The following is a 24,732-nucleotide window of genomic DNA, read 5'->3' on the forward strand; positions in this document are numbered from 1 at the left end:
CATACAAATCCATGTACATAGTGCACAGAGCAGCCAATATAGGGTTACTGACATCTAGATAACATTATGTATGTCCTGCCATGGAGAATCAGGGTACAGAGGGATTACAAATTGTTCGTAAAAGTAAAATCCTTCAACATGGACATAAAGAACATGACTAAAAGAATAAATGAACGTTCACACAGATCATAATAATTGCACCCTCGTTAAAAGAAATTGCTTATCTTTACAGTAATGACAAGAGAAAACCAAAGAAAATTGAACAGCCTGATGCTATACTACAAGCTTTTGATATAAACAAGTAAACTACTCTCTCATTTTAAAATTCATCCCACTGAAAGGGATACTATGCAAAGCTCTACTTACATCAGCTAACCGCTCCTATAGGTGTTTAACCATATTCCTTTCCTTCTACGAATACTCTTATTCCCCTTTTTGTCAGCATAGTCAATAAGAAAACTCATGGCCTCTGAGTGAAATATACTTCTTGACCCATATGGCAATGTCCTCAGCACAGGCTTGGGCCTGTGGTGTCTTGAGGAGCACATCAAGGGTAGCAAACTCATGCACAGCATCCTTGTAATCAAGAAGGGGTGCATCCACATTAACTTTTCGGAGCTCCTCTGAATAAGCAATGGCTCGGTCTCGCATCCAGTCATGCTCTGCCACAACTGTCAGTGTTGGAGGCATGCACTTCAAGGGTGGTCCCCTCCCAGGAATCAGAGGGTTGGCAGCTGGGTGGTCTAGGTTCACTTCTTCCTCAGGTAGGAAGAGTTTCCATGCAAGCAAGCACATAGCTTTGTCATAGAAGTAAGAGTTAGCCAGTTTAATCTCTGATTTTGTGGGGACACTTCCAATGAAAAAAGGGTACATCAGAATTTGGGCCACCACCTTAACAGGGTCTAAAAGCTTGCCTGCCTCTACAGACCTCCGAGCCACATAGTCTGCAATATTTGCACCACAGCTCACCCCAAGGAGAACACACCTGTTTCAATAGCAGGACCGGGTTAGTGATCTTCAAGATGCATTGTTACATGTAAAACAAAATAACAAAGTACAATGAGTATAAAGATAGCTTACAGAACAAAGCATAATGAGTACAAAGATAGCTTATGGAATACAGAGAATGGTTGACCCCACTGACTTACAATCATTTGTTTGGCATGGCTATATTGACAAATACCAAAGAAATTATAACGATAGCTTATGGAGTACAGAGAATTGTTGCCCCCACTGATTCACAATCATTTGTTTGGCATGGCCAAATTGAAAAATACCAAAGAAATTTTACACATCAATCAAATTGCGATGGTTCTCTAGCACATAAAAAAGGGGGAAAAAGAGATACCTAAAGCATGCACATTGTTTTCTTATTTTTTTTAAGAAAAATAAAAATAGAGAATGAAGTTGATGAACATAGTTGCCAGAAATGCCTGTTAGGAAATCTGGTATTCTGAGGAGTGTTCAGTTTCATTGTGACCAATCAGGAAAGAGTTCAGTTCTAGTAAATTTTTTGAAACTTTTCACCTATAGTGGTTTTTGTGATGGTGTAGTCAAGGCAGTGGTGCTGATAGATCGAAGTAACAGGGGTCATGGAATTAAGCCCTGAATTTACATTCCTTCCCACTTCCATTCTTTTCATGGAATCCAATTATTTGCTGGACAGAATTATGGGAATCAAATTGTAGCAGTTTTATACTCAAGCACGAAAACTTGAAATCCCTAACCCAAGTTTGATGCCCAATTTAAGAAAGACCAGAGCTGAGGTATGACAGATGTATGAGTGCATGGAAAGAGAAAAATTTACAGGTAATGCATTTCCCATATTGCAGTATGTGAATCCCTGAGAGAAGGAACTGAGTTGACAGTTCAAAGACATGGATAGTGCAAGAAAATTCCAAAATAGTCAGTTACATGTCTAATAGAGTTTCAAAAGGTTCTAGTAACAATACCACCTTAATGTACCATATTCAAGTTATTAGCTGACATGTGATATTATAGACCATGGGCATATGTCCAAGAAAGCTAAGGCTATGATTGGTTCCCGGAAAATTTGAGAGAAAAATCGAAAGAAAGAAAATAGAGAGGAAAAGTATGAAGAAAGGAAAACAAAGGAAAATAAAAAATAGATTTAAAGTCAATAATTTATTTATATATGTTACTTCAAACACATTTCGCTTATTTTAATTCTTCTCCGTAAAGATTCAATGACTTGAAAATAGATCATTTTAATTTGATTTTCTATCATATTTTCTATACTAAAACCATAGATAAGAAAAATATTTTCCTGAAATGGGAATAGATTAGCAGATTCTATTGACCATTTTGGCCATGATATTGTTCAATATTTAGATTGATAATTTAGCCAGAATTATTTTCCAGACAATCTGTGAAGATGCTAGCGTACCTCAATATTATCTTGACTAGTAAGTTCAAGAAAATAAAGTACGAAGCGCTTCTATGAAGAGATGCAAATTTCGGTTAAAATTGTGTGTAATGTCACTGAATATATCAAGAAGCAAATTGAAAAATCTATTCAAAGTTCAATCATGTTCGTAAAATGAATGAGTGAATCAAATGCAATACCTGGAAGGATCGCCATGAGCCGCCAACCAAGGCTCAACCATGGAAGCTCCAAAGTTATCATTCATAGTATCCCTACCCACCTTCCACTGCGATCTGCTCCAATCCGCCAAATTCGCCTGCTTCCCCACCCAATGCAACGCCCTCACCCCATCCTCAAACGCAGCCGGGTACCGATTCTCCGGCGCCAGCCGATACCCCACTGCCACCACCACCACATCGCACAGCTTCGCAATCCTCCTACAGAAAACATCATTCGCCACCGAATTGTTACTCCCACTCACAAATCCTCCTCCATGAAACTGCAACATCACCGGCAACCTTCGCCCACTCCTACCAGCCGGCGGCGAATACCCGCCGTAGCTGTCATCCCTATTTACCCTAACCCTAGATTTAGAATCGGAGCCGGATAGCGCCGTCTCGGGGAGGAAAAGGCGGAGAGAGAGGGAGCCGCGAGGATCGTCCACGTGGATGTCCTTGGTGGCGACGCCATCGGAGAAGGTGGGGTTGGCGGGGGCGACACCATCCTCCGGGCGAGAAGTGACGCCGGAGGGATCAGCCTCATCGGGAGAAGCCCCGATTCGGCTCTGGAGTCGATGCTTGACGGTGAATTTGAAAAGGAAGCTGTACAGCTTCACTGCTACAGTAGGCATTTCTCAATGTATTGAGTTCATAGAGATTAGAATCAGGATTAGGGTTAGGGTTTTCAAGATTCAACGAAGAAGAAGAGGAAAGAAACTGGTTGAATTGAAATTCGCGGTGGCGTGATGGACTTGGGAACACAGAAGAGGGTTCTGTTTTCCTAAATCAATACAATAATTATATCACAATCGGGCGGCTACTGTAGAATGACTGGATGATCCGACGGTGAGAATGCCTCATGGGATTAGTATTTTTGGCGCGTGTCAGCGATGACGGCCGGAACTATTTCAGCAAACACGGAGTCCAGGCGTCCACTCCAGCCCATGTTTGGAATGTAATTCTAATTTATTTAAATGCGAGACTTATAAATGAAGACGATAAATATAAGTAAATAAATAAATATATTTATGTTAGAATAGTATGACGAGGACGCCAGCCGAGCAAACGAGATGTTTCCTGATTTATATAAGAAGACGATAGATGTAAATGAATATTAGGCAAGTGTGACGAGGACGCCAAGGAGCAAACAAGATGTTACTATTTTGCCACCTATCTCATAGGTGTGGGCTGAAAAATCTCTCTCCACGTGTCATCATCAATTACATAATCTTTTTCTTTCTTTTTTTAAGAAAATTATATAATCATAGACTACCTAAAAACCTTTTTTTTCTTTCTTTTCGGAAAATTATATAATCATACTTATAATCTTGCCATGTGATGAAACATCCATGTCACATGATTTTTCAAACTTCATGTGCCAAACCAATCATACCATGTGATTTTTCATGTTGCCTTCAAGTCACACCGCCTTTGATCCTATTTTTTAATATGCTGATTACATATTATTACTTTACTCTTCATTTTTTTTTTTTAATTTTTTATATATACTTTAAACATAAATAATAATGTATAATAAATAATTAATAAAAACAAATTTAATATAAACATAAATACATAATGAACAAATTTAAAGGTTTACATAAGATTTTATATATTTATAGTTGGTAAAAAATAAATAAAATTAGGAGTACTTGCAACTTCCAAAGTACTCTAATTTAGTGTAGGCTCTTAGAAAATTAGAGAGGAACAATTTTCAACATTTTGAAATTGATACATAACTCATTTAAAGGTTCTTCTAGAAGTAGTGAGATTGATTTCTCATTATGTGATACCATAGGAATTAGGTCAAAGGCAAAGTAAGCTCTAAAGTTAGGTTCATCAGGCCAATAAATTGGTAAAGTAGTTTTTGGTTTTGATGAAGTATGATTATGTGACACCCATGCTAACAAAGATTTCTTTATAAATTGGTCCATAGCATTTATAAACTTTTTAGGTAGGTGAATAACTAATAAAGACATAGTCTAGTGCATGGAGATCATGCTTACACCTATTTTATTTATGAATCTACGCAATCAAAAAATTTAAGAGGAAGATATGTGGAAATTTTTGTGTGAAGATAGAGTTTTGAGAGACTATTAAGAAGACTTTTGAACTTAAGGACTTTTGTTGGCGTTAAGATAATCAAATAAGAGGATGCAAGAACGGCCTCTCCCCATAGATTTAGATAATCAAACAAGACATGATTAAGGAATTTTCACATTCTTAATTCTCGTAAAAATGATCCTAGTGATTCCAAAAAATTCTTTTCATTTAGTTTTTTAATTGTAATATGAAGGGTAGAATTATCAAAGTTGGTGGCAAAAATATGGTTTAAACAAGTTTCAAAAGGGGTATTTTCTAATATTTTAAACATGATGGGATAAATCTAAAGGGAAAAAACAAGTTTCAATAGAAGGCTAAGAAAAAATGGCAAGAACATGTGAATAAATTTTAGACGAATATCAAGAAAGAGGTTATGATACCATGAGCTTAGGTATTAGAAATTTGCTTAATTCTCATTAACTTGACAGATAGACCAATTATAGCCATTATTTGACTCTTATAAGTGAGAAAAACAACTCTATAAACCAATTCTAGCCAAAGAATAAAAAGCAAAAGTGGAAAAAAAACTAATTGAATTCATAAAAACTTTTACCATTATTTGGCTCTTATTAGTGAGAAAAACAATTGTATAAACCAATTCTAGACAAAGAATAACAAATAGAAGAGGAAAAAACTAATTTAATTTGTAAGAACTTTTACCGTTATTTGATCTATCATCCACAATTTGGTGCACCAATCTAATTAATTTAAATTAGAGGTCTTAATTTGATTTTTCCACTACTTAGATAACAAAAGTTATTAAGAACCATGCCTAAGAAGAAACAAACAACCAATCTCCTTTCTTACCCCCTTCTAAACATAAATAAAATTAGTAAAGAAACAATGAAAAAAAGAATTCAATTAAAAAAAATAGGATTAATAGGAAAGCAAAGAAAAATAAATTAGAAACTAGAGAGATTTTTTAGGGTTAGTAGTAATCATCTAACTAAATTGAATAGAAAATACAAAAACTTTCTTAAGTCTCTACTGTCGTGTTATTATAGTTTGTGGTATGGTTTTAAGGCAAAATGAATGGGAGAAGCAAATATGGGAAAGAAGCTATTGTGTAGAAAAGAGCTATTGAGATCCAAGGTTTGGGTAAATGTTTAGAGAAACAAGATTTATAGGAGGGAATTTTTAGGAATTTTCTAATATATAAAGGATAATTTTGTAAATATATATTTAGAGGAAAAGGTGGGTAAGTAGGTTGGTACAAAGCTCATAGTTGATCTGAACTCAATTCAAGTTTCCCAAACTCACCTCATCCTCGGTTATCATATTTCCATACTTGTCTTCATAGGGGTCAAGTTGGGCTAGGTGAACCAAATAACCCATGAAAATGTCATCACTAGTAGTGACTATGACCATGATCATAAGGTAACATTTAGTGGTTAAGTGATTGACCATACCATAGTTAACAATCCATCACATTCATTAACTTGTATATGACTTAAGTAGACAACTAGTTACACTTTCTACTCTAACCATGACTTTAAGTGCATAAATATTTACATGTTGTACTTTGATCATGATTATAAGTGGACAAATAGTCATGGTTGCTTATTCTAACGGTGACGGTAAGTGGTTAATCAACTATGCTTTTACATAGAAGTGACCAAGTTTAATGTGAAATAATAAAATATTCCTCTTATGATATAGTTGTTTATGACAATAACAAAAAATGGAATCATATGGTCACAATCACTTAGGAGACTATGGCAAAATACCTATGTATGTGCTTAATTTTGTATACCTCGATTTTATGATTTCATAAGATTGCGAGAATTTGTTGTGGTCACATTCTTTTATGGAGTAGTGACCAAGTCTAGTGTGAAGTAACAAAATATTCCTATTTTGGTCTCTTTTTTTTATGATAATGACAAAAAAAATAAAAACTATAGTCACAATCACTTAGGAAATTGTAGCAAAATACCACATAAGTTTAATTTGTAACCATCAATCTCATGATTTCATAAGACCGTGACAATTTGTTTCAATTTTTTTATTATGACTTAAAGTCCTATTTTTTGTAATGCTCACTTCCTAACCAATTACAATATCTAAAATAGAATTAAGGGTAAATAAAGTTGTGTATCACTCATCATCAAATTTTGAATTTCCTTCCATAATAAGCTTGACATCTTTAGAATTTATAAAGCCTATATGACATAATTGACGTGTTATATTTCCTCTCATAAATGTGTTAAGGGTAGAGGTAGGATTTCCATTAAATTTAAGGATAGATCCAAAAGTTTTATCTCCAATATGTTATATGTTCCAAGTTTTCATTAAAATTTATTAAGTATAGGACAACTTTTAGAAGAAGGTTGTGATATGAAAATCTACAAGGGTGCCTGTACTATCAATGATGATAACAGAGGACTAATAGTAACGGTAAATATGACACAAAATCTTTTATTTCTATTAAATATTAATTTTAAAATTTTACCTTACTTTAATTTTATAATTGATGATAAAAATTGGTGATAGCACTCACATTTTTTACATTCAAATTTTGGAAGTCTAAAATTTCTTTTTGCTAAGAAGATGGTTTTTGGGTTGCATTTAATTAATTATCCAAATGAGGTTTGTTAAACATTTGTTTCAAGGGGAAAAAACATAGAGCTCATTTTCTACACGAAAATCATGGAGAGCTAGAAAGCCTCTCAAGTTGATTCATTCATATATATATATATATATATATGGAGGTTTCCCTAAATAGAGATCATAGGTATTTTTATCACTTTTATTAATTTTAGTTGGAAAGCTTGAAGCAAAGGCAAGTGCATACAAAAATTTCAATTTGTTTAAAGTTCATGAGTAAAAACAAAGTGCACTTAAACAATTGCCCAAAGTCTTTTGGCGCAAAGCACTTTCTTGTGTAGTTCATTTATTAAATAGGTGTCCCACTAAAAGTGTTTATGAAAAGACCTCATAGAAGCTTAGAGTCATAAGAAGCCTAACATTGGTGATCTAAGGGTGTTTTATTGCATAACATATGCTCATGTGCCTGATGCATTGCAAAAAAACTTCATAATCATAAATATGAAAAGTGCATTTTTATTAGTTATAGTCAAGTGTCAAAAGGCTATAACTTATACAATCTACAAACCAAAAATGTTATTTTCAGTCATGATGTGATTTTTTATGAGCTAACATTATGGGATTGGTCATCTAATGACAAAGGATCATGAAATGTTCACCTTAATCTCGAACAACAAAGTGAAAATCTAAGTATGCAACTTACTAGTGCACAAATTATGATTTCGTGTCCTATAGACTCATCAAGGTGTCTACAACATTAACACATCTTACTTGCACGCTTGCGAGATTATGTGGTTAGTGATAACAGTGGCCCAATAGGTGAAGAATTGAAGAATTTTGTTTTATTTGCAAATTATGATCCTTTAAATTATAAGGAAACTACTAAAGATGATTATTAGCTTAAAATTATGTATGAAAAAATTCATGCAATTGAGAAAAATAATACATAAAAGCTTATTAATCTCCCCTAAGAAGCTAATTGATTTCAAATGGGCATACAAAACCAAGTGCAAGACAAGTGGCGAAGTCGATCACTACAAGGCAATATTGGTGGCAAAAGATTACAAGAAAAAACTAGGTATTGATTATTTTGAAGAATTTACATATATTATTAAACTTAACATTGTTTATATGATTATCACTCTTGTTGCATAAAACAATTGGAAATTTTTTCAAATTGATGTAAAATCAACTTTCTTGAATGGTAAACTAAAAGAAAAGGTTTATGTTGAACAACCTCAAGGATATGTGATAAAAAAAAAGGAAGAAGAAAAGGCTCATAAGCTAGAAAGACCTTATATGGATTGAAGCATATAGTAAGAGCATAATACACACATATTGATACATATGTCATTAAGAATAAATTTCAAAGATGTCTTTATGAACACCCTTTATATATCAAATCTAATTTCCAAGGTGACATTCTTATTGTGTGTTTATATACAGATGATTTAATTATCATTAATAATAATATGAAGATGATTGTAAAATAAAAAAAAAATAAAAAAAGAAGTAATGATTGGTTAATTTGAGATGAAATATATGAGATTAATTGATGCCTTATTTTTTTTTTGGATAGAAGTCATTCAAGTAGATAAATGTATCTTTATTTTTTAGAAGTATACAAGTAATATACTTAAAAATTCAAGATAGAATCACGTAATTTTATTCTAACTCTAATTGAAAAAATATTGAAATTAGGAAAAGATAACTAAAGTGAGTTGATTGATCCTACAAATTTTAGAAGAATGATTGGGAGTTTGTGGTATTTGACTTCTATAAGACTAGATATTGTATTTGGAGTTAAAATTGTAAGCAAATTCTTGGAGTCTCTACACCAATCTCACTTATAAGAAGCAAAAGCGTATTCTATAATACATTAAAGGTATGTCAAGTGATGGTATTTTTTATGCATAAAATAGCAAGGTATTTGATTGGGCAAGTGATGTGGAGAATTTAAAAAAACACTTTGGGCTATGCATTTAATCTTTGCTTTGAGAGTTTTTCATAGTCATTAAAGAATTAATATGTAGTTGCTCTATCAATGGTAGAAGCTAAGTGTATGATAGGTATTGGTAGTGCTACTCAAGAAATATGGTTGCGTCAAATGCTTTTTAACTTAAAACACATTCAAGAAGTTCCCACAAAGAGTTGTTGTGCTAATAAATCACCAATCATATTAACCAAGAATCCCGTTTTTTCATTAAAAAAAAAAAACACATTAACATCAAATTTGTCCATATTCACAAGTTAGTGAAAAATAAGAAAATTATGCTTAACTTTTATTTTTCTGAAAATCATGTTGCAAAATTTTACAAGTCAATCAAGATGAAAACATTGCTCAAGTTGAAGAAGATGATAGGTATGATAAAATTTGAAAAGTTTTGTTTAATGGAGGCAATATAGGAATCCTAATTAAAGCAAGATTGCGATTCTTTAATATATTAGAATTATTAATATTTTAGTTTAGCCCAACTTAGGATTTGAAATCTTAATTCTATTGCGAGTTTAGTTTTTATTAGAATTAGGCTTTTATATTTTTTTTCCTAAATTATATAAAATAAAAAATGCAAACTAACTTTAAAATTTTAGGAAAATTCTACAGTACCACTTTGGTACCTACCTAAAAAACAATTTTGACCATTGGATGAAAATGGTTCAATCTGGACCGTCCAATTGGTTTATGTATTTTTAAAAAATTTAAAAATATATAAAAAAAATAACAGCAAGTTGCCGGTCACCTGATTTCCCGCTTCTATCTTGCTTAATCTTGTCTAAAGACAAAAATTTATCTAATGGATATTACACTTGACGCCTATTTTTGGAGAGGTGAGCTATTAGTTTGATGGGCATTACAACTTTCCCGGATTTTAGAGAGTTAAGCTTCAGAAATTTGAGGGTGTGGAGATGGAATTTTCGGGTGAAATGAATATTTACAGAGAGAGTGAGCTGAGTGGGGATTTTGAAGGAGAAATCAGCAAGAAAAGAATCAGGCGGGCTTTGGCGGATCCGAAACCAATCTCCCCCTGCAGGCAACTCTACCTACTCTCCCAGAACATATACTTCACTCATCTTATGTTATATGGTAGTGATTGAAATGTTAAAAAATTTCGGCAATATTTCTGAGAAAGACTATATTTTTACCAAGTTTTTGGAAAATTTCCCGATATTTCCTACCAGTCCAAGCCAAGCACAAACATGATATTTTGACCGATTCAAAAATATCAGTAAAATTTTGGTATTTTTACCGATTTTTTTTTTTTTGGAAATTTCCCTATATTTCCTACCGGTCCAAGCCACGCACAAGGATACAAAATCTGTCCAATTTTTTTTAAAAAAACAAAAGATACTATTTGGTAATCTGGTCATGATTTACAGGCAAAGGTTGTGTTTTTCAACCTGGCTAAAAATCGTGGATTTAGGGTTCATGAAATTTAAATCGAATGGCACAAAAGTAAAAAGACCCCTCAAACAGATCCAAAAATGAGGGATGGATTTTGTTGAGAATCAAATGGGTATTGAAAAAAAAAATGATAACATGATTAGATTAGTACTTGCGAGGATTGAGAGTGGCCGGAGCTGGAGCCTTTTTAGGGATTCTTGGTCTGGAGGCTTTTTAGGGATTCTCGGTCTGGAAGGAGAAAAGGCCTTCTTGACGCCCCAGCCCCGAGTGTGAGATGCAGTTAAAATAGGGCATTTTAGGAATTTCTCTTTGTATATAAATAATTAATAATTATCCATTTATATTTTGATTAAATCATTACCATTAGTAATTATCCATTTATATTTTGTTTAAATCATTACCATTAGTAATTATCCATTTATATTTTGATTAAATCTTTACCATTGAACTTTCGAATTTTATTACTGATATTTTATGAATTAAAATTAATTTGATAAGATAAATTATTAATAATTTTAATTATTTAAATACATTAATGTTAATAGAAAAAATTGTTATCACATATTTTTAATAAAATTTTAGAAATAAAATATCAAATAAAATATTTTATATAAATTAATTTTATTTTTCATTTAAAATATAATAAAATTCCAGACTTTTGAGTGTTAGAAATAATAATACAACATGGATTTGAACCTAAATCTCAAATGAAATATTTTATATAAATTGAACTTTCGAATTTTATTACCGATATTTTATGAATTAAAATTAATTTGATAAGATAAATTATTAACAATTTTAATTATTTAAATACATTAATGTTAATAGAAAAAATTGTTATCACATATTTTTAATAAAATTTTAGAAATTAAATATTAAATAAAATATTTTATATAAATTAATTTTATTTTTCATTTAAAATATAATAAAATTCTAGACTTTTGAGTGTTAGAAATAATAATGCAACATGGATTTGAACCTAAATCTCAAATAAAATATTTTATATAAATTAATTTTATTTTTCATTTAAAATGTAATAAAATTCTAGACTTTTGAACTTTTTAATTTTAGAAATAATAATGCAACGTGGATTTGAACCTAAATCTCAAATAAAATATTTTATATAAATTAATTTTATTTTTCATTTAAAATGTAATAAAATTTTAGACTTTTGAACCTTTTAGTGTTAGAAATAATAATGCAACATGGATTCGAACCTAAATCTCAAATAAAGTACCTTGATATGATATAAAATACCATTTATTAGTGTTATATTGTTTATTTGAAATTATGAATGTTGACTTGTGTATAAAATAATAATAAAAATTTGAGGGACAATAAAAGACATTTTGTTTTTATAATTGTGTGTTTCTAATTAAAATTTCATTTGTTCAAATATTTAATTAAAGTATGAGTATATGTTACTCATTAAAATTAAATTAAATTCTTTTGGTCAGGTGCAAAATGGTACGATTGAGGAGAACTAGGAAAGTACTAAGGGGTAGTGGACCTTGGCCGCGTTTGGATACAATCTTGAACTACAAGAGGGACCCTAGCCATTCTACAAATGAACATGTGGATCATGTGGCTAATATGTTCAAACGTTTCGAAGAGGAATATATCTTAGAGTCAAACCCGTAAAATGCATATTCTACAAATGTCATTAACATAACCTGAGAAAAAAGTTCTTGAAAATATATGGGAATCCATTCAAGAAGGGCCTCATGGTTTCACAAATAGGTCTTTTGATGACCTAGTAGCTATTTTCAAGGAACACTGGGAAACATGCTTCGTGAAGAATGCCATCAAACGAACAACAGTGCTTTCTATTTCTCCTAACTTGTGAAATGCAAGATTTTCAAATTCTAGTAAGCATAAAAATCTTAGAGGGTTATGGTTATTGAAAACAACTTCTAGAGTTATAGAAGACACTGTGTATAATCCTAACATTGTTTCTTTTAGTTTCAAGGGAGAAGATTAGTTTTCCTTCTATTTATTACATTTTTTTTATGTTTTGTACATAACATGTAAATAATTTGATATGTCAGACATGACATGTATATTTATCTTGTTGATGTGACATCTCTCACAAAAAAATTCTTTAGCTCGCATAACGTTGTTAAGTTGTATGCAAGATGATCTTATGATTGAGTATGAGGTATATCAAACTTCTCATGAAATGTGGGAAGCGTTAAAAGAAAAGTATGGTGGACTTTCAGCTACGAAGCTTAGAGGACTTATAATGAAATTTGGAAATTACAAAATGTGACTAAACCATACAATGAAACAAGATCCTAAGGAAATGAAAAGAATGATAAAAGAGCTTAAAACATTTGGACATTATTATATTTAAAAAAATTATAAATTAATTGATATAATTTTAAAAAATGTCTTTTTGCTATGCTATGTAAAAAAGATAAGATAAAATAAAAAAAAGATTTAAAGTAAATAAATTATTTTTATTTCATAATTTAAATTTATTTTAATTAGTTTAACTCATCGATCTAATGATTAAATAATGATTAATATTTTTAGAAAAAAAACTCCATTTTGTTACAAATATTTTCAAACTCAAAACTTAATTCTTATCGGTATGCTCACTATGTTGCAGGCTACACAGTTGTTTAATATAAGAGGAGTTTATCTTATTTTGAGCAGTCTTACTGCATCTTGACTTAGAAAGCCAAATATGTAAGATTTTATATTTGTCACTTAATTATTTGAATATAGTACATAGTTTTAATTAGTTGTAAATTACATTCATAATGTTGTGTTTTAAACAGGAGCAAACAATCATTTGAGGAGAATGATCCCCCTTCAAACCCAAAACTTCCTATGGGTTCATGGCTTTATTATTTGTAAGAATATATATACATATATAGTTAATTCATTTTGGATATTTATTCATATGTTGAAAATATAATCATTTTTATGTGATGTTTTTTGCAGTCAAGAACAAGTACTCGCAAGAAAAAAAAAAAGATAACAAGGAATTGATAATAAATAATGATGTAAGAAAATAAATGAATATTTGCATAATATGTTTTTTAGTCAACTTTTATACTCTATATGATAACTAACTAATTTAATATTACAGTTGCGAAAAGAGATTGGGAAAAAGTGGCAATCCCTTTCAAATGGAGAAAAAAAATAGTTCTTAGAGAAGTCTAAAAAATGCCCTCATGAATATATAAAACAAAAGGGTCGAAACTCAAAAAATGCATCAAAGGTAAGAAATTCGAAATTTATGTTTTTAAATTATGATAATATTTTCTTTCAATTTAAAATATATATGCTTATGTATATTTATGACTTCCAGTCATATCTTCACACGCGTTGTTCGCCTGATCGGGTGTATAAACTACTTCAACACTTGCAACCTAATCAAAAGGCCGTCATACAAGAAATAGGGTTTAGAGGTATTTTAGGATTGCGATGTACTAAACTTGATCATAGTTTATGTCATTGGTTGGTAGAGAATTTTGACACTCTTTCATGCACATTAAATTATCCCCAATGGATGTTGAGTTAATTTTGGGCTTGAAGGCTAAGGGAGTGGAGGTAGATATAGAGAGATGCACAAGTAAACGGAATGATTTATACAACATGTATTGTGCTGGGAAGGGAAAATTGCCATTGTTGATGTTAGAAAACCAAATACAGCAAGAAAAGAAATGTGGGGATGAATTTAAAATTCGTTTTGTATTATTTGTTTTGGGTGTCTTGTTATGTCCAACGAAGAAAGTTAGTGTCAAGCCTTCCTTCCTCCATCTCCTTTAAGACACCGCATCAATAAAGAAGATAAATTGGGCTCAAATAGTATTCTTCTTCCTTGTACGAGGCATAAACGACTTTAAATCCAAGAAACAAAGCAGTGGAATTTCTAGATGTTTATTTTTTCTAATGGTAATACACTTTTAACAAAGTTGATATATTATGATATTTTTAACAATAATAGATTTTTGATATATTCAACTCTATAATTATTTTGGAATTTATTTCTTGCAGATTTTCTACCTATACCACATTTCCACAAAGAAGGGTATGAACTTACGTTTTAATGCATATAGCCCTCGTATAAATGAATGGGGAGATGATGAGGTTTTTAGGATGAAACGTAAAATCAAAACACTTGGAGGTTATGATGATCCAAAGGTAAGATACATTTACTAACTGAAAAACTTATTTGTTTATGTGATGTTGCAATTATAATAAAGTTTATGGATAAATTATAGGTCACGATATGGATTATAAAAATTGGGTAAAGTGTGGATATAGGGCAAAATAATGGTGCGGAAAATGAAAATGATGAAAAAATGAAAGTGGTTGAGAAAGATGAGAGAACAAGTGATCATAAAGATAATGATATGAGAAATGTAGAAGATGGTGATAAACAAGATGCAAAAGTTCATGAACAACAAGAAGAAGGGCATAAGGTACTTTTTCATACTATATTTATATACATTAGTTTATTCATCTCAAACTTTTTTTTTCATGATATTGGAAATTTTTATTTGTTACTAGGTTGAAGAAAAAAGTTGGATGGGTATGGAGGAAGCTTTTGAGAAGTTGAAAAATTTGTGCTACAAACAAATGTTTCTAATATGGATGAAAGTTGTAAAGAATCAACTTTTAGAGAATTGAAGAAAATATATGGAATTGAAATGTTTGTTTTTCCTATGAGCAATGTTGTCGTAGAAGAGAGATTGAGTGAGAATGACTCATGTGGTGACATGGAGTTACATGTTTCTCCATTGTCAACAATCAATGTCACGATGAAAGGTATTTGCATATTATGAAGACCTAGTTTTTTACAAAGTTCTATATATACATATATATATATATATATATATATATATATATATATATATATATATACTAATGTTCAAATACATGATAGGTTAATGTTGATGTTCCATATGTTGAAAAACAAGAAGAACAACTAAGTTCATTGGTGGTGCTCCCACGTCAATTGAAGAAAACACGATCAACAATGGAACGCAAGCCTGGTAAATTCAAGGTGTCACCCTACATTCATCAATCCAATAAGATGCCAAAGCCTAAGAGATTCCCAAGCATAGTTGTTGGATCACAAAAGGTATTAGAGGTAATATGTTACTTCATTGATGTAGTATTTTTAAATACTTAATAATATAGTGAACGATAACTAATGTTTGTTAGAGATGTTTTCAATATAGATAATCCCCATGTCCATTTTGCCGAACGTGGAGGATTCACATTCCTTGAGTACACTTGAGTCTCTAGTTGTTGCTTATGTGTTTGATGTTTCATTGGACAAAAGGTGTGTAAACCAATTATTTTGACTATACTTTATGTATGTCATGTTTTAAAAGTTATACTTATTAAATATCTTATATTTTGCAGTGAACTTCTTGTTAATTTTCAATATGAGCATGCAAGTCGAGCAGACTTCTTGACTTTAGGGCCTAGACAAGAATTACTCGATGTGGTGAGTAATACAAGGATAAACCCAATTCTTATTAATTCTATTACATAATTAACATTGTTAACTTTTTTGTGTTTCATTTTTAGATCATAAATGTATTTGCATGCAAACTTAATAGTTTTGAGAACAAATTCAAAGGAATACGGCCTACCAGATGCTACTTACCCACCACATTTGCGGTATGTTCATCCATTATATTTCTTATTAAAGAAAAAAAAATAAACCTAATAAATATTATGATATATATATGTTTTTTTTTTTTTTTGCATAGCAAATAATCTTACATGGTGGTAGAAAATTGGCAATTGCTACCAAGATGTTCACACATATTATCAAACTAGTGGATGAAATGAATGATTGCAATAAGGTACATATTTGAAGTTGGATTCATATCATAGTTGTAAATAATTATCAATGCTAAAATGTATGTTTTGTTTAGATATACATCCCGATGCACGATACATGTCCGGATCATTGGTATTTGTGTGTTATAAATCTTCATCAACATAATATTCATATATTGGATTCATTACCATCAATAGAAAGGGATGACATGCGAACTTCATCTGTGAGAACTGTGGTATGTCATAATAAAAATTACTTAAAAAATGTTAAACTTACATTTTGAGAAAATTCATTTGTCCTGTATCTTGATCCACCTTCCATGTTGTGATTTAGTAATGAAGGCATGTCCCCCTGTATTAATATAAAGAATTCAATTTTTTATTTCAACCAATTTAACCAAATAAAAATAACTATAAAGTGAATAATTAATGAATTTAGTGAATGTGTGTTTGCACATACCATATCTTCAATTGAATCTTCAATGTTAATAAATGCATTGTGAGTGTTGACGAACTCTGGGCATTTTCGAACAGTGTGTCCTACTTTCTTACATTTCCCACAATGCCTTGGTTTCTTAAATTTGTCTTTTAAGTTACCCGGATTACCTTTCGTCTTCACAATGATAGGATCTCGAACATGGTGTTTTGTAGCTTTCAAATCTTCTAGTTCACTTTCTTCCACTGAATTTTTACAAAGTTCTTCCATTTGACAAGTGAGTCTTTGTATTTCACATCTAGCCTCTTTAAAGCTTTTTCCGATTGAGATGCGAAATAAGACATCCGTGAGCACATAGAGCTGAGTGCACCATATCGTATGATGTTAGTCGCATCACCTTGACTTTCATTGTCATGATGAACTTGGATCGTTTCCTTTGCTAACTTAGACCACCTTTTCATAATACAAGTCTCAGGTATTTCTTTAAGGTGTTCTATCTTCATTACAACAATCATGTGGGGACATGGAAAACCAACTGACTCAAACATCATACAAGTACATTTCATAGACCGATCACTATTACCATAACATACTTTCCAAATCTTGTCAGGGCTTCTAAACTTGGTCAATGTATGGACACGATAACCTCCATGATTTTCTGTACTAACAGGGAAAAACAATTCTGCATTCTTCATCTCATTCCTAAATTTTAGAAAAGATTGCCTTGTGAAAACAGTCCCTGCATATTTCTCAAGTGCATAGAGTTTGGTTGTTAGAACAGCTGAAGAATGGTGTGTCTCAAACTCTGCCTTTGCCTCATTATGACGAATACGTGAGAGTGCTCTATCAAAATGCTTGACAAACTCAAACAGCTTCAAACGAGTTTTAAGGAAACGATTCAAGTATGAATTCAAGCTCTCACACCTTTGTGTGCTTTTCATACCAGCAAAGAAATGCCCCCTTAAATAAGCGTCTGCCCATCTAGAACGCTTAGCATATATATCTGTCACCCACTTATGTCCATGAAGATTAAACATTTCCAACATGTCATTCCATGCACATTCAAATTCTTCAACGGTGCCTTCCATGAACATGCACTTAGAAAAATGATTAGTAAAATCTTTGACATGGACATTAGTGAATGCATTGCGTTGAATATGCCAAGCACATAATCGATGACAAGAGTCTGGAAATATCCTCTTGATGGCTTTACGCATTGCTTTATCCCCATCAGTAATAACAGAAAGAGGTTTCTTATTATTCATTGCGTCTAAAAAAGTCTCCAAGACCCAAGTATAAGTGCTAACACTCTCATATACCAATAATGCACATCCAAACACTATAGTTTGATGGTGATGGTTAATGCCAACTAGTATGACCAACGGTTTTTATAAGCATTAGTCCGATAAGTTGTATCAAATGCTAACACATCTCCAAAACAACTGTAATCCAATTTACTAGTAGAATCTGCCCAAAACAGGTTTGCTAGATGGTTGTCTTCATCAACATTGTACTTGTAATAAAATGATGGATCCATTTCAAACTTTCCACACAAATAAGCCAAAGCACCCTCTGCATCACCATCTCTTAGATGAACTCTACGATCAGCATCAACATGGTTATATAGATATTTTTTTGTGAAGCCAACATTGTTATATCCACCTGATTGTTGCACCATGTAATCCATAATTTGGCTAGTTCCCATGCCAACACCTCGCATTGCATTCAATTGAGCTTTATCTGCATTTTTAATGACCCTATGGGATTGAAGGAATTGGGCATTTTTTTGTTCCACCAAAGGATGATTATGATCAGCCATAAACTCTTTCACAACCCACTTGTTCATTTGTTTGTTAAACCCAATCCGAAATGTTGCCTCACAACCAACTCGAGTTACTGCCTTAGGTTCTCGTTTTCGATTTTCGTTCTCTAAACACACTCTATGTCGATATCCTTCTTTCGAACAAACCCACTTACGAGATACTATATTTTGATTTTTATCTCGTTTCACATCATCCTTTCTAACACTGAATCCGGTAACTTTAGCAATAAATTATAAAATTCTTCTGTCTCCTCTACTGAGCTAAACTCCATCTTCCATACATCTTCAACAATTAAATCATTAAAAATCTTGTTCGAAACTAGAATGGCCTCTTCATCAGACTTAGTTTTAACAATGCTATCATATTGGTAATCAAAGTCTTCATCGTTCAAATCAATGATAAATTCCTTTCCTTTGCCTTTGTTCATCGTATCTATGAAGAAACTGAAATATAAAAGATAGAGTAGTTAGAAAATTACATTATCTAGTTCGTACCCTCTCTTAGAAATTTCGTACCCGGTCTTAGAAAGTTCGTACCCTCCCTTACAAAGTTCGTACCCTCCCTTACTTAGAAAGTTCGTACACTCCCTTAGAAAGTTCGTACCCTCCCTTAGAAAGTTCGTACCCTCTCTTACAAAATATTGATGACAATTTCATAACAAATTACTAAATGCTCTCAATTTGATTAACATAACTCAAAAAAAAATTAAAAAATCTAGATATTATAAATCATTACATATTTAAATGTCATTTAACATGACATTTCTACCTACAATAGTTATATGTAAATGGAAAAAAAAAATCAAATGTTATCTTTTAACACTTGTAATCACTTGACATCCTTCAAGACATATAAAGCTTCATCTTCAAATTTAATCTATGAACAAAAAAAAACATTATATAAAAATATTGATAACAATTTGATAACAAAATTTTATAATAAACTCATAAAAAATTCTAAAATCGTTATTTAACATCACATTTCTTCCTACAACAATTATATTTGGATAAAAAAAATATCAAATATTACCTTTAACACTTGTAATCACTTGAAATCCTTCATCTTCTTCATATAATACAAATTTTAAATTTTCTCTCTCAAAAAGTTTTGAACTTGATCTTGAAATTTGATTCATCAAAATACATCTTATATATTTTGTAATTTGGTAGTTGAAATTATTTAATTTTCATATTAAATTACTATCTTTTTTTATATATATGAATAATGAGAGTATAAGAGTAGTACGTAAGATTTTCTTTTTTTAGATAGAGTTAGGTAATGCATTAAATAACAAATTATATTTGATATTTAATAATAAATTATAAAAAATTATAATATTTAGATATATATGAAATGCATGTGATTATTTCTCACCAACAAGTCATCTTTACCGGTTTGATAAGTTTTTATAAACTTTTTAATGATATGTACTTTATACATGTCATATTTTTATTGGGGTCAAATGTGGGTAGGTACCCCCAAAATGAAGAGTGGGTACCATAGAACAACCCAAAATTTTATCTAAATTTTAAGAAAAGTGAGTAGAAGAAAAGAGAGAGAATGGGATCAAAAAAAATAAATTAATGTTATGTTTGGTTTTGGAAAATACTAAAAAAAATGTTAAGGAAAATAATTTTCTTATATTTGATTGTCTTATGAAAAATAATATTTATATACTTTTCCTCCCTTCTCTATTTTTTTTTTTTTCCATTTTTCCTCTTTATTTTTTTCCATTACATTTTCACTCAAATTTTTCATAAACCAAACATAACCTAGGAAAATAAAAAATTGTATCCAAATGTTTATAAATACAATGAGGCTAAAAACCAATATAACTTGTTTATACATAAAATTTTCAGATATTACACCAAGTCTTTCTGAATATGTTTGGAATTGTATTTTAAAGAGTTTTTCATGCTTTAAAATAAAATTAATTTCCTAACTTAAAAAGTAAATTTAACAAATTTTGAACTGAAAACAATTTTGTTTAGAATTTGTTATAAAAATAGATTGTTTTTTAAAATAATTTTAAAGCGTTTTAAATTATTTTTTTTATAGAAAATATTAATAAATAATTGAAAATGTATTAACTATTTTTGAAATATTGCATTAATCAATACCCTAAAAATTTAAATTTCCAAACAAGGCAACAAAATAAATGAAAAATAGCCGTTGAAGCACCTCAGGTTCCCCTCTTACAAAATAATGATAATTAAGAAAAGAAAAATTGGAAAATTAGTTTTTTTTTAAAACTAGGAATATTCGCATTAGACCGTTGGGGGACAAGAGAAGCCGTTGTGTGTCCAGAGATAAAAGAAACCTCAAAGGCTCCCTCAAAAGTTGAACTTTTTCTTCACACAGCTTTTGATTCAAATTTGAAGGTGAATAGTGTTCTTTTTCAAGGTTTTCAAGGGAGAGACTCAGAGATCAGAGCGGGGTTTTTGAGGGATTTTCTCAGTGGTGGAAAGTGCACAGAAAATGGGTGAATCTGCTTGTCTCAGAAGATCATTTTCTGACAGTTCCAGTGATCCTAGAATGGTATGTCTGAAGAAGCTAGATTTCAAAATTTTCCCATTTCCAATCTTTCATTTCCGTTTTTATTGATGTGTTTTTGCCCTCTGATTGATCTGTTTTGGGTTCTTGACTTGCCCTCAGTCCGGGTTCTTGATCAACCCTCCGTTGGGTATGCTTGGAAAAGCAAAATTTGGAAAATTTTCCTTTTGTGATCTTTCAATTCTGATTTTCTCTTGATGAGTTTAGATTTTAGTTCATTGTTTTGCCCTCTTACGATTCTTTTATTATTAGCATTATTAGTGTTTTGGTTCTTGAGTAACCCTTAGTTTATTTTGGAGAGTAGGAAATGGTAAGAAAATGCTTCAGAGAGGAAACCTTCTGTGTTCAAGCATTTTCTTTCCTTTTCTGTTTCACTCTTCCCAAGAACCAAACAGAAATTTCCGGGTGTTTGGATTCCAGATCATGTCCATTCTTTTGGGCATTCATTCTTTCTTCTTTTTTTTTCCTAGCTCTCCTTTCATCATCTTGAATGAATCTTTTCATTTTTCTTTACTATGATATATGCCTTGTAATGAGTATCTGTCAAAATTTTCTCTTCTGAACCAAACAATTATTGGGACTTTCTTTACAACTCTGTGTTTAGCCTGAAACTGATCATAATAATACTGAATTTAATTATAGGGAGATGCCATCCGTGCCCTAGGAGATTCGATCTCATTTGGGAGATTCATGTCTGAATCCTTGGCATGGGAGAAATGGTCATCTTTCTCTCAGAACCGCTACTTAGAAGAAGCTGAAAAATTTTCCAAGCCTGGTTCTGTTGCCCAGAAAAAAGCATATTTTGAAGCCCATTACAAGAGAATAGCTGCCAAGAAAGCAGCCGAAGCAGAAGCAGCCGCTAATGATTTTCCGGAACCAGAAGCTTTAGATGAGATTCACAATACCTCCTCAGATGATTTGGACACTGTGAAAGAGAACAGTCACATGATAATTGATGAATCAGAGGGACAAGAAGCCCTTAATACTAATACAGTTGTGGATGAGATCCACAATAGCTCCTCAGATGAATTGGACACTTTGAAAGAGAATAGCCCCATGATTATTGATGAACCAGAGGGACAAGAGGAGGCCCCAATACTCAGGTAGTTGTTGATTGTGTGGAAAGATTGAATTGGAAGAGGTAAAGTAGAGGAAGTAGAGGAAGCAGAACCAGTGACAGTACAAACTGTTATAGAGGAGAGTCCTCGTGCTCAAACTGAATTTTCAGACCAGATTGAAAATGTTGAAGAAGAGAGGATGCCCCTTAAGGTAAATGTGTTGAAATATTCCATGTTTTCTTGCTTGCAATGTGTTATCTCTGTTTCATTTGGCTGCTGCCTGTTACTAATACTGCAGGAGGTTGCTGATGAGGAGAAGAATCTGGCTTTGAGGAGTAACAAGAAGCTAACAAAATCTTCCTCTAAGTCATTGGCTCAAGGCCGAGCATCCAAGCTTGGAGCTTCTCCTGCAAAAGTAACATCCTTGGCTCATGTCAGAAAGAAAACAATGCCAGTCCAAGCACCAAGAAGCCTGCACCAGATGCTCTGAACAAGAAGAGGTTTACTCCAAAATCACTTCACATGTCGATTAACTTTGCCTCTCTTGCTGGTGAAACCAGCAAAAAGGCGTCTCCTGTTCTTCAAAAGAATAGAAATTCAAGAATTAATGCAATTGCTGCCAAAATAACCGAAGAGAGCTCAACTCCCAGACGAACAACAATTAGGGTAATTGCTCCCCATTCCACTTATACTCTTGCATACATATACTAGTATTTATTAGGAAATGTATGTACTGCACTGCAAACCTAACATGAGCTTCATATGCAAACTGCAGGCATCCATGAGTGGATATCAAAGCATACTTCAGCAACAACCCCTCAGTCAGAAAATAGAAGGTGTTTGGCTTTATAGAAGCCCACAAAATTGGCTCACAATTATTGATTTTTGTATGGTTAGAATTCTAATATTTACTCCTTTCACTTAAAATAGTCAGCTGTATTATTTACAGGACCAGAACTCTACTTGATCAGTCAGTTTCTGGGAACAGAACAGCTGAAGGGAAATGGCAGTCACTCTTGGCAGAGTAAGAAACTTCAAACTACTTCAGTTCCAACAGATTGTTCATGTTTCACTAAATTATAGAGTACAAAGATAACATTCTCTTCACTATTTTCGTCCTCAAATTACTTGTGGGGATGCTGAGGGGGGTGTCCTATCTGATTCTTTAGGTTTGCCCCATTGGGTAAATTTTTTCTCCATCAGACTTCCAATGGTTATGCTAAGTTGCTAACGGTTATAAATGTGTGCTCTGTTCCCTTTGTATAGGTTTTTCATATTCATTGGTGCATATAGGTGCAACTTGGCTAGGTTGGTGATACCTAACGTTAATCCAATATTATGTTTGAGAGAGTTTGAACAAATATTTTTAATTGTTGGATTAGATTGAGTTTTCTCAATCCAAACTCAATTCAGATTGGTCTTAGGCTCTTGGTTTGGGAAACCTGAGCCTGGTCCGGCCTTGGGTTTGCTTCCCAATGGTCACCAATTTGAGTCCCTTCAGGGCCACTGGAGGTTTACTCGATCGTTAACTTCAGGGCCCCGTGGAATTAGTCGAAGTGTGCATAAGCTGGCCCGAACATCCACGGTTATCAAAAAAAAAAGAAAAAAAAAAAAACCAATATATTATATATATCATTTCAAATATTTAAAAAAAATATCAAAAATTAAATTATATTATGTATTATTTTATTTTTCTGAAAAGATATTTAGGTTTTATTTATTATTGTCTCAAAATGATGTGTTTTACTATTTAAATGTTAATCAATATAATGCTTTCAACCCAAGTCCTAACACGATCAAACCCGAACTTAATTCCCTATGTTAAAAGATGGGAATGGGTTGGGCTTGAGTGAGTTGAGCATCTTAGGTTAGGAATCGGGTTGGGTTAGAGTTGAATGTCTATTAATTTGGGTTAGACTTGAGCAAGAGGCAAACCTAATGCAACTTGGTCAGGTGCATTAGTATTTTAAACACTCCATAAAATTAGAAGGATATGTTTGGTACTAGGAAAATATTCCAGGAAATGGTCCTATAAAATTCTCCCACTACTCCATTTGCAGCACAAGAAGATTGATATCCATCCAACACCTTCAAAATAGAGCAACTTCCCCTAATTGTTTTGGAGTTCTTTTCCTGGAAAATGATGAAAACTGTGCACACTTCCATAATTTCTTGTTGACAACTGTGTCTAGCAGGCGACCACAACCTTCAGTTGCATGCGGAAGCAAATCAAGGTCTCCTATTATATTTCTCCGTTTAGATTCAGGAGTGAAGAAAGAGTAGCAAAACGCAAAGAGCAAACCAGATTCAACCATTTCTATTTATCAGTATTTATGCCTATGAGGATGTCACTTTGCTGATATTTTGATCACTTGCCATGCCAGTTCTTTCAGAAAC

At 32.0% G+C, this 24,732-nt stretch overlaps 4 protein-coding genes across 4 annotated transcripts; 2 read left to right on the forward strand and 2 right to left on the reverse strand.

Annotated features, from left to right (window-relative positions):
* Positions 1–166: 166 nt before the first annotated feature.
* On the reverse strand, positions 167–3,546 carry LOC117925054 (probable carboxylesterase 16). Its single transcript, XM_034843914.1, has 2 exons — positions 2,587–3,546; positions 167–985 (listed from the first exon to the last, which is right to left on the reverse strand). Exons 1-2 carry the CDS (start codon positions 3,234–3,236, stop codon positions 448–450), a joined length of 1,188 nt encoding a protein of 395 aa, XP_034699805.1. The 5' UTR covers positions 3,237–3,546; the 3' UTR covers positions 167–447.
* Positions 3,547–15,622: 12,076 nt separating this feature from the next.
* LOC117920803 (protein FAR1-RELATED SEQUENCE 5-like) lies at positions 15,623–18,166 on the reverse strand. The gene is made up of 2 exons (XM_034838445.1): positions 17,495–18,166; positions 15,623–15,682 (listed from the first exon to the last, which is right to left on the reverse strand). The coding sequence occupies exons 1-2, from the start codon at positions 18,164–18,166 to the stop codon at positions 15,623–15,625; spliced, it is 732 nt and encodes a 243-aa protein (XP_034694336.1).
* A 2,868-nt stretch (positions 18,167–21,034) lies between these two features.
* On the forward strand, positions 21,035–22,384 carry LOC117920811 (protein WVD2-like 7). The gene is made up of 2 exons (XM_034838457.1): positions 21,035–21,262; positions 21,920–22,384. The coding sequence occupies exons 1-2, from the start codon at positions 21,203–21,205 to the stop codon at positions 22,382–22,384; spliced, it is 525 nt and encodes a 174-aa protein (XP_034694348.1). The 5' UTR covers positions 21,035–21,202.
* Positions 22,385–22,779: 395 nt separating this feature from the next.
* Positions 22,780–24,595, forward strand: LOC117920820. The gene is made up of 4 exons (XM_034838469.1): positions 22,780–23,001; positions 23,111–23,171; positions 23,285–23,359; positions 24,531–24,595. Exons 1-4 carry the CDS (start codon positions 22,858–22,860, stop codon positions 24,593–24,595), a joined length of 345 nt encoding a protein of 114 aa, XP_034694360.1. The 5' UTR covers positions 22,780–22,857.
* The last annotated feature ends 137 nt before the right edge of the window (positions 24,596–24,732 follow it).

This window comes from Vitis riparia, chromosome 1 (assembly GCF_004353265.1).
Source record: "Vitis riparia cultivar Riparia Gloire de Montpellier isolate 1030 chromosome 1, EGFV_Vit.rip_1.0, whole genome shotgun sequence".
Classification (NCBI taxonomy): Eukaryota; Viridiplantae; Streptophyta; class Magnoliopsida; order Vitales; family Vitaceae; genus Vitis; species Vitis riparia.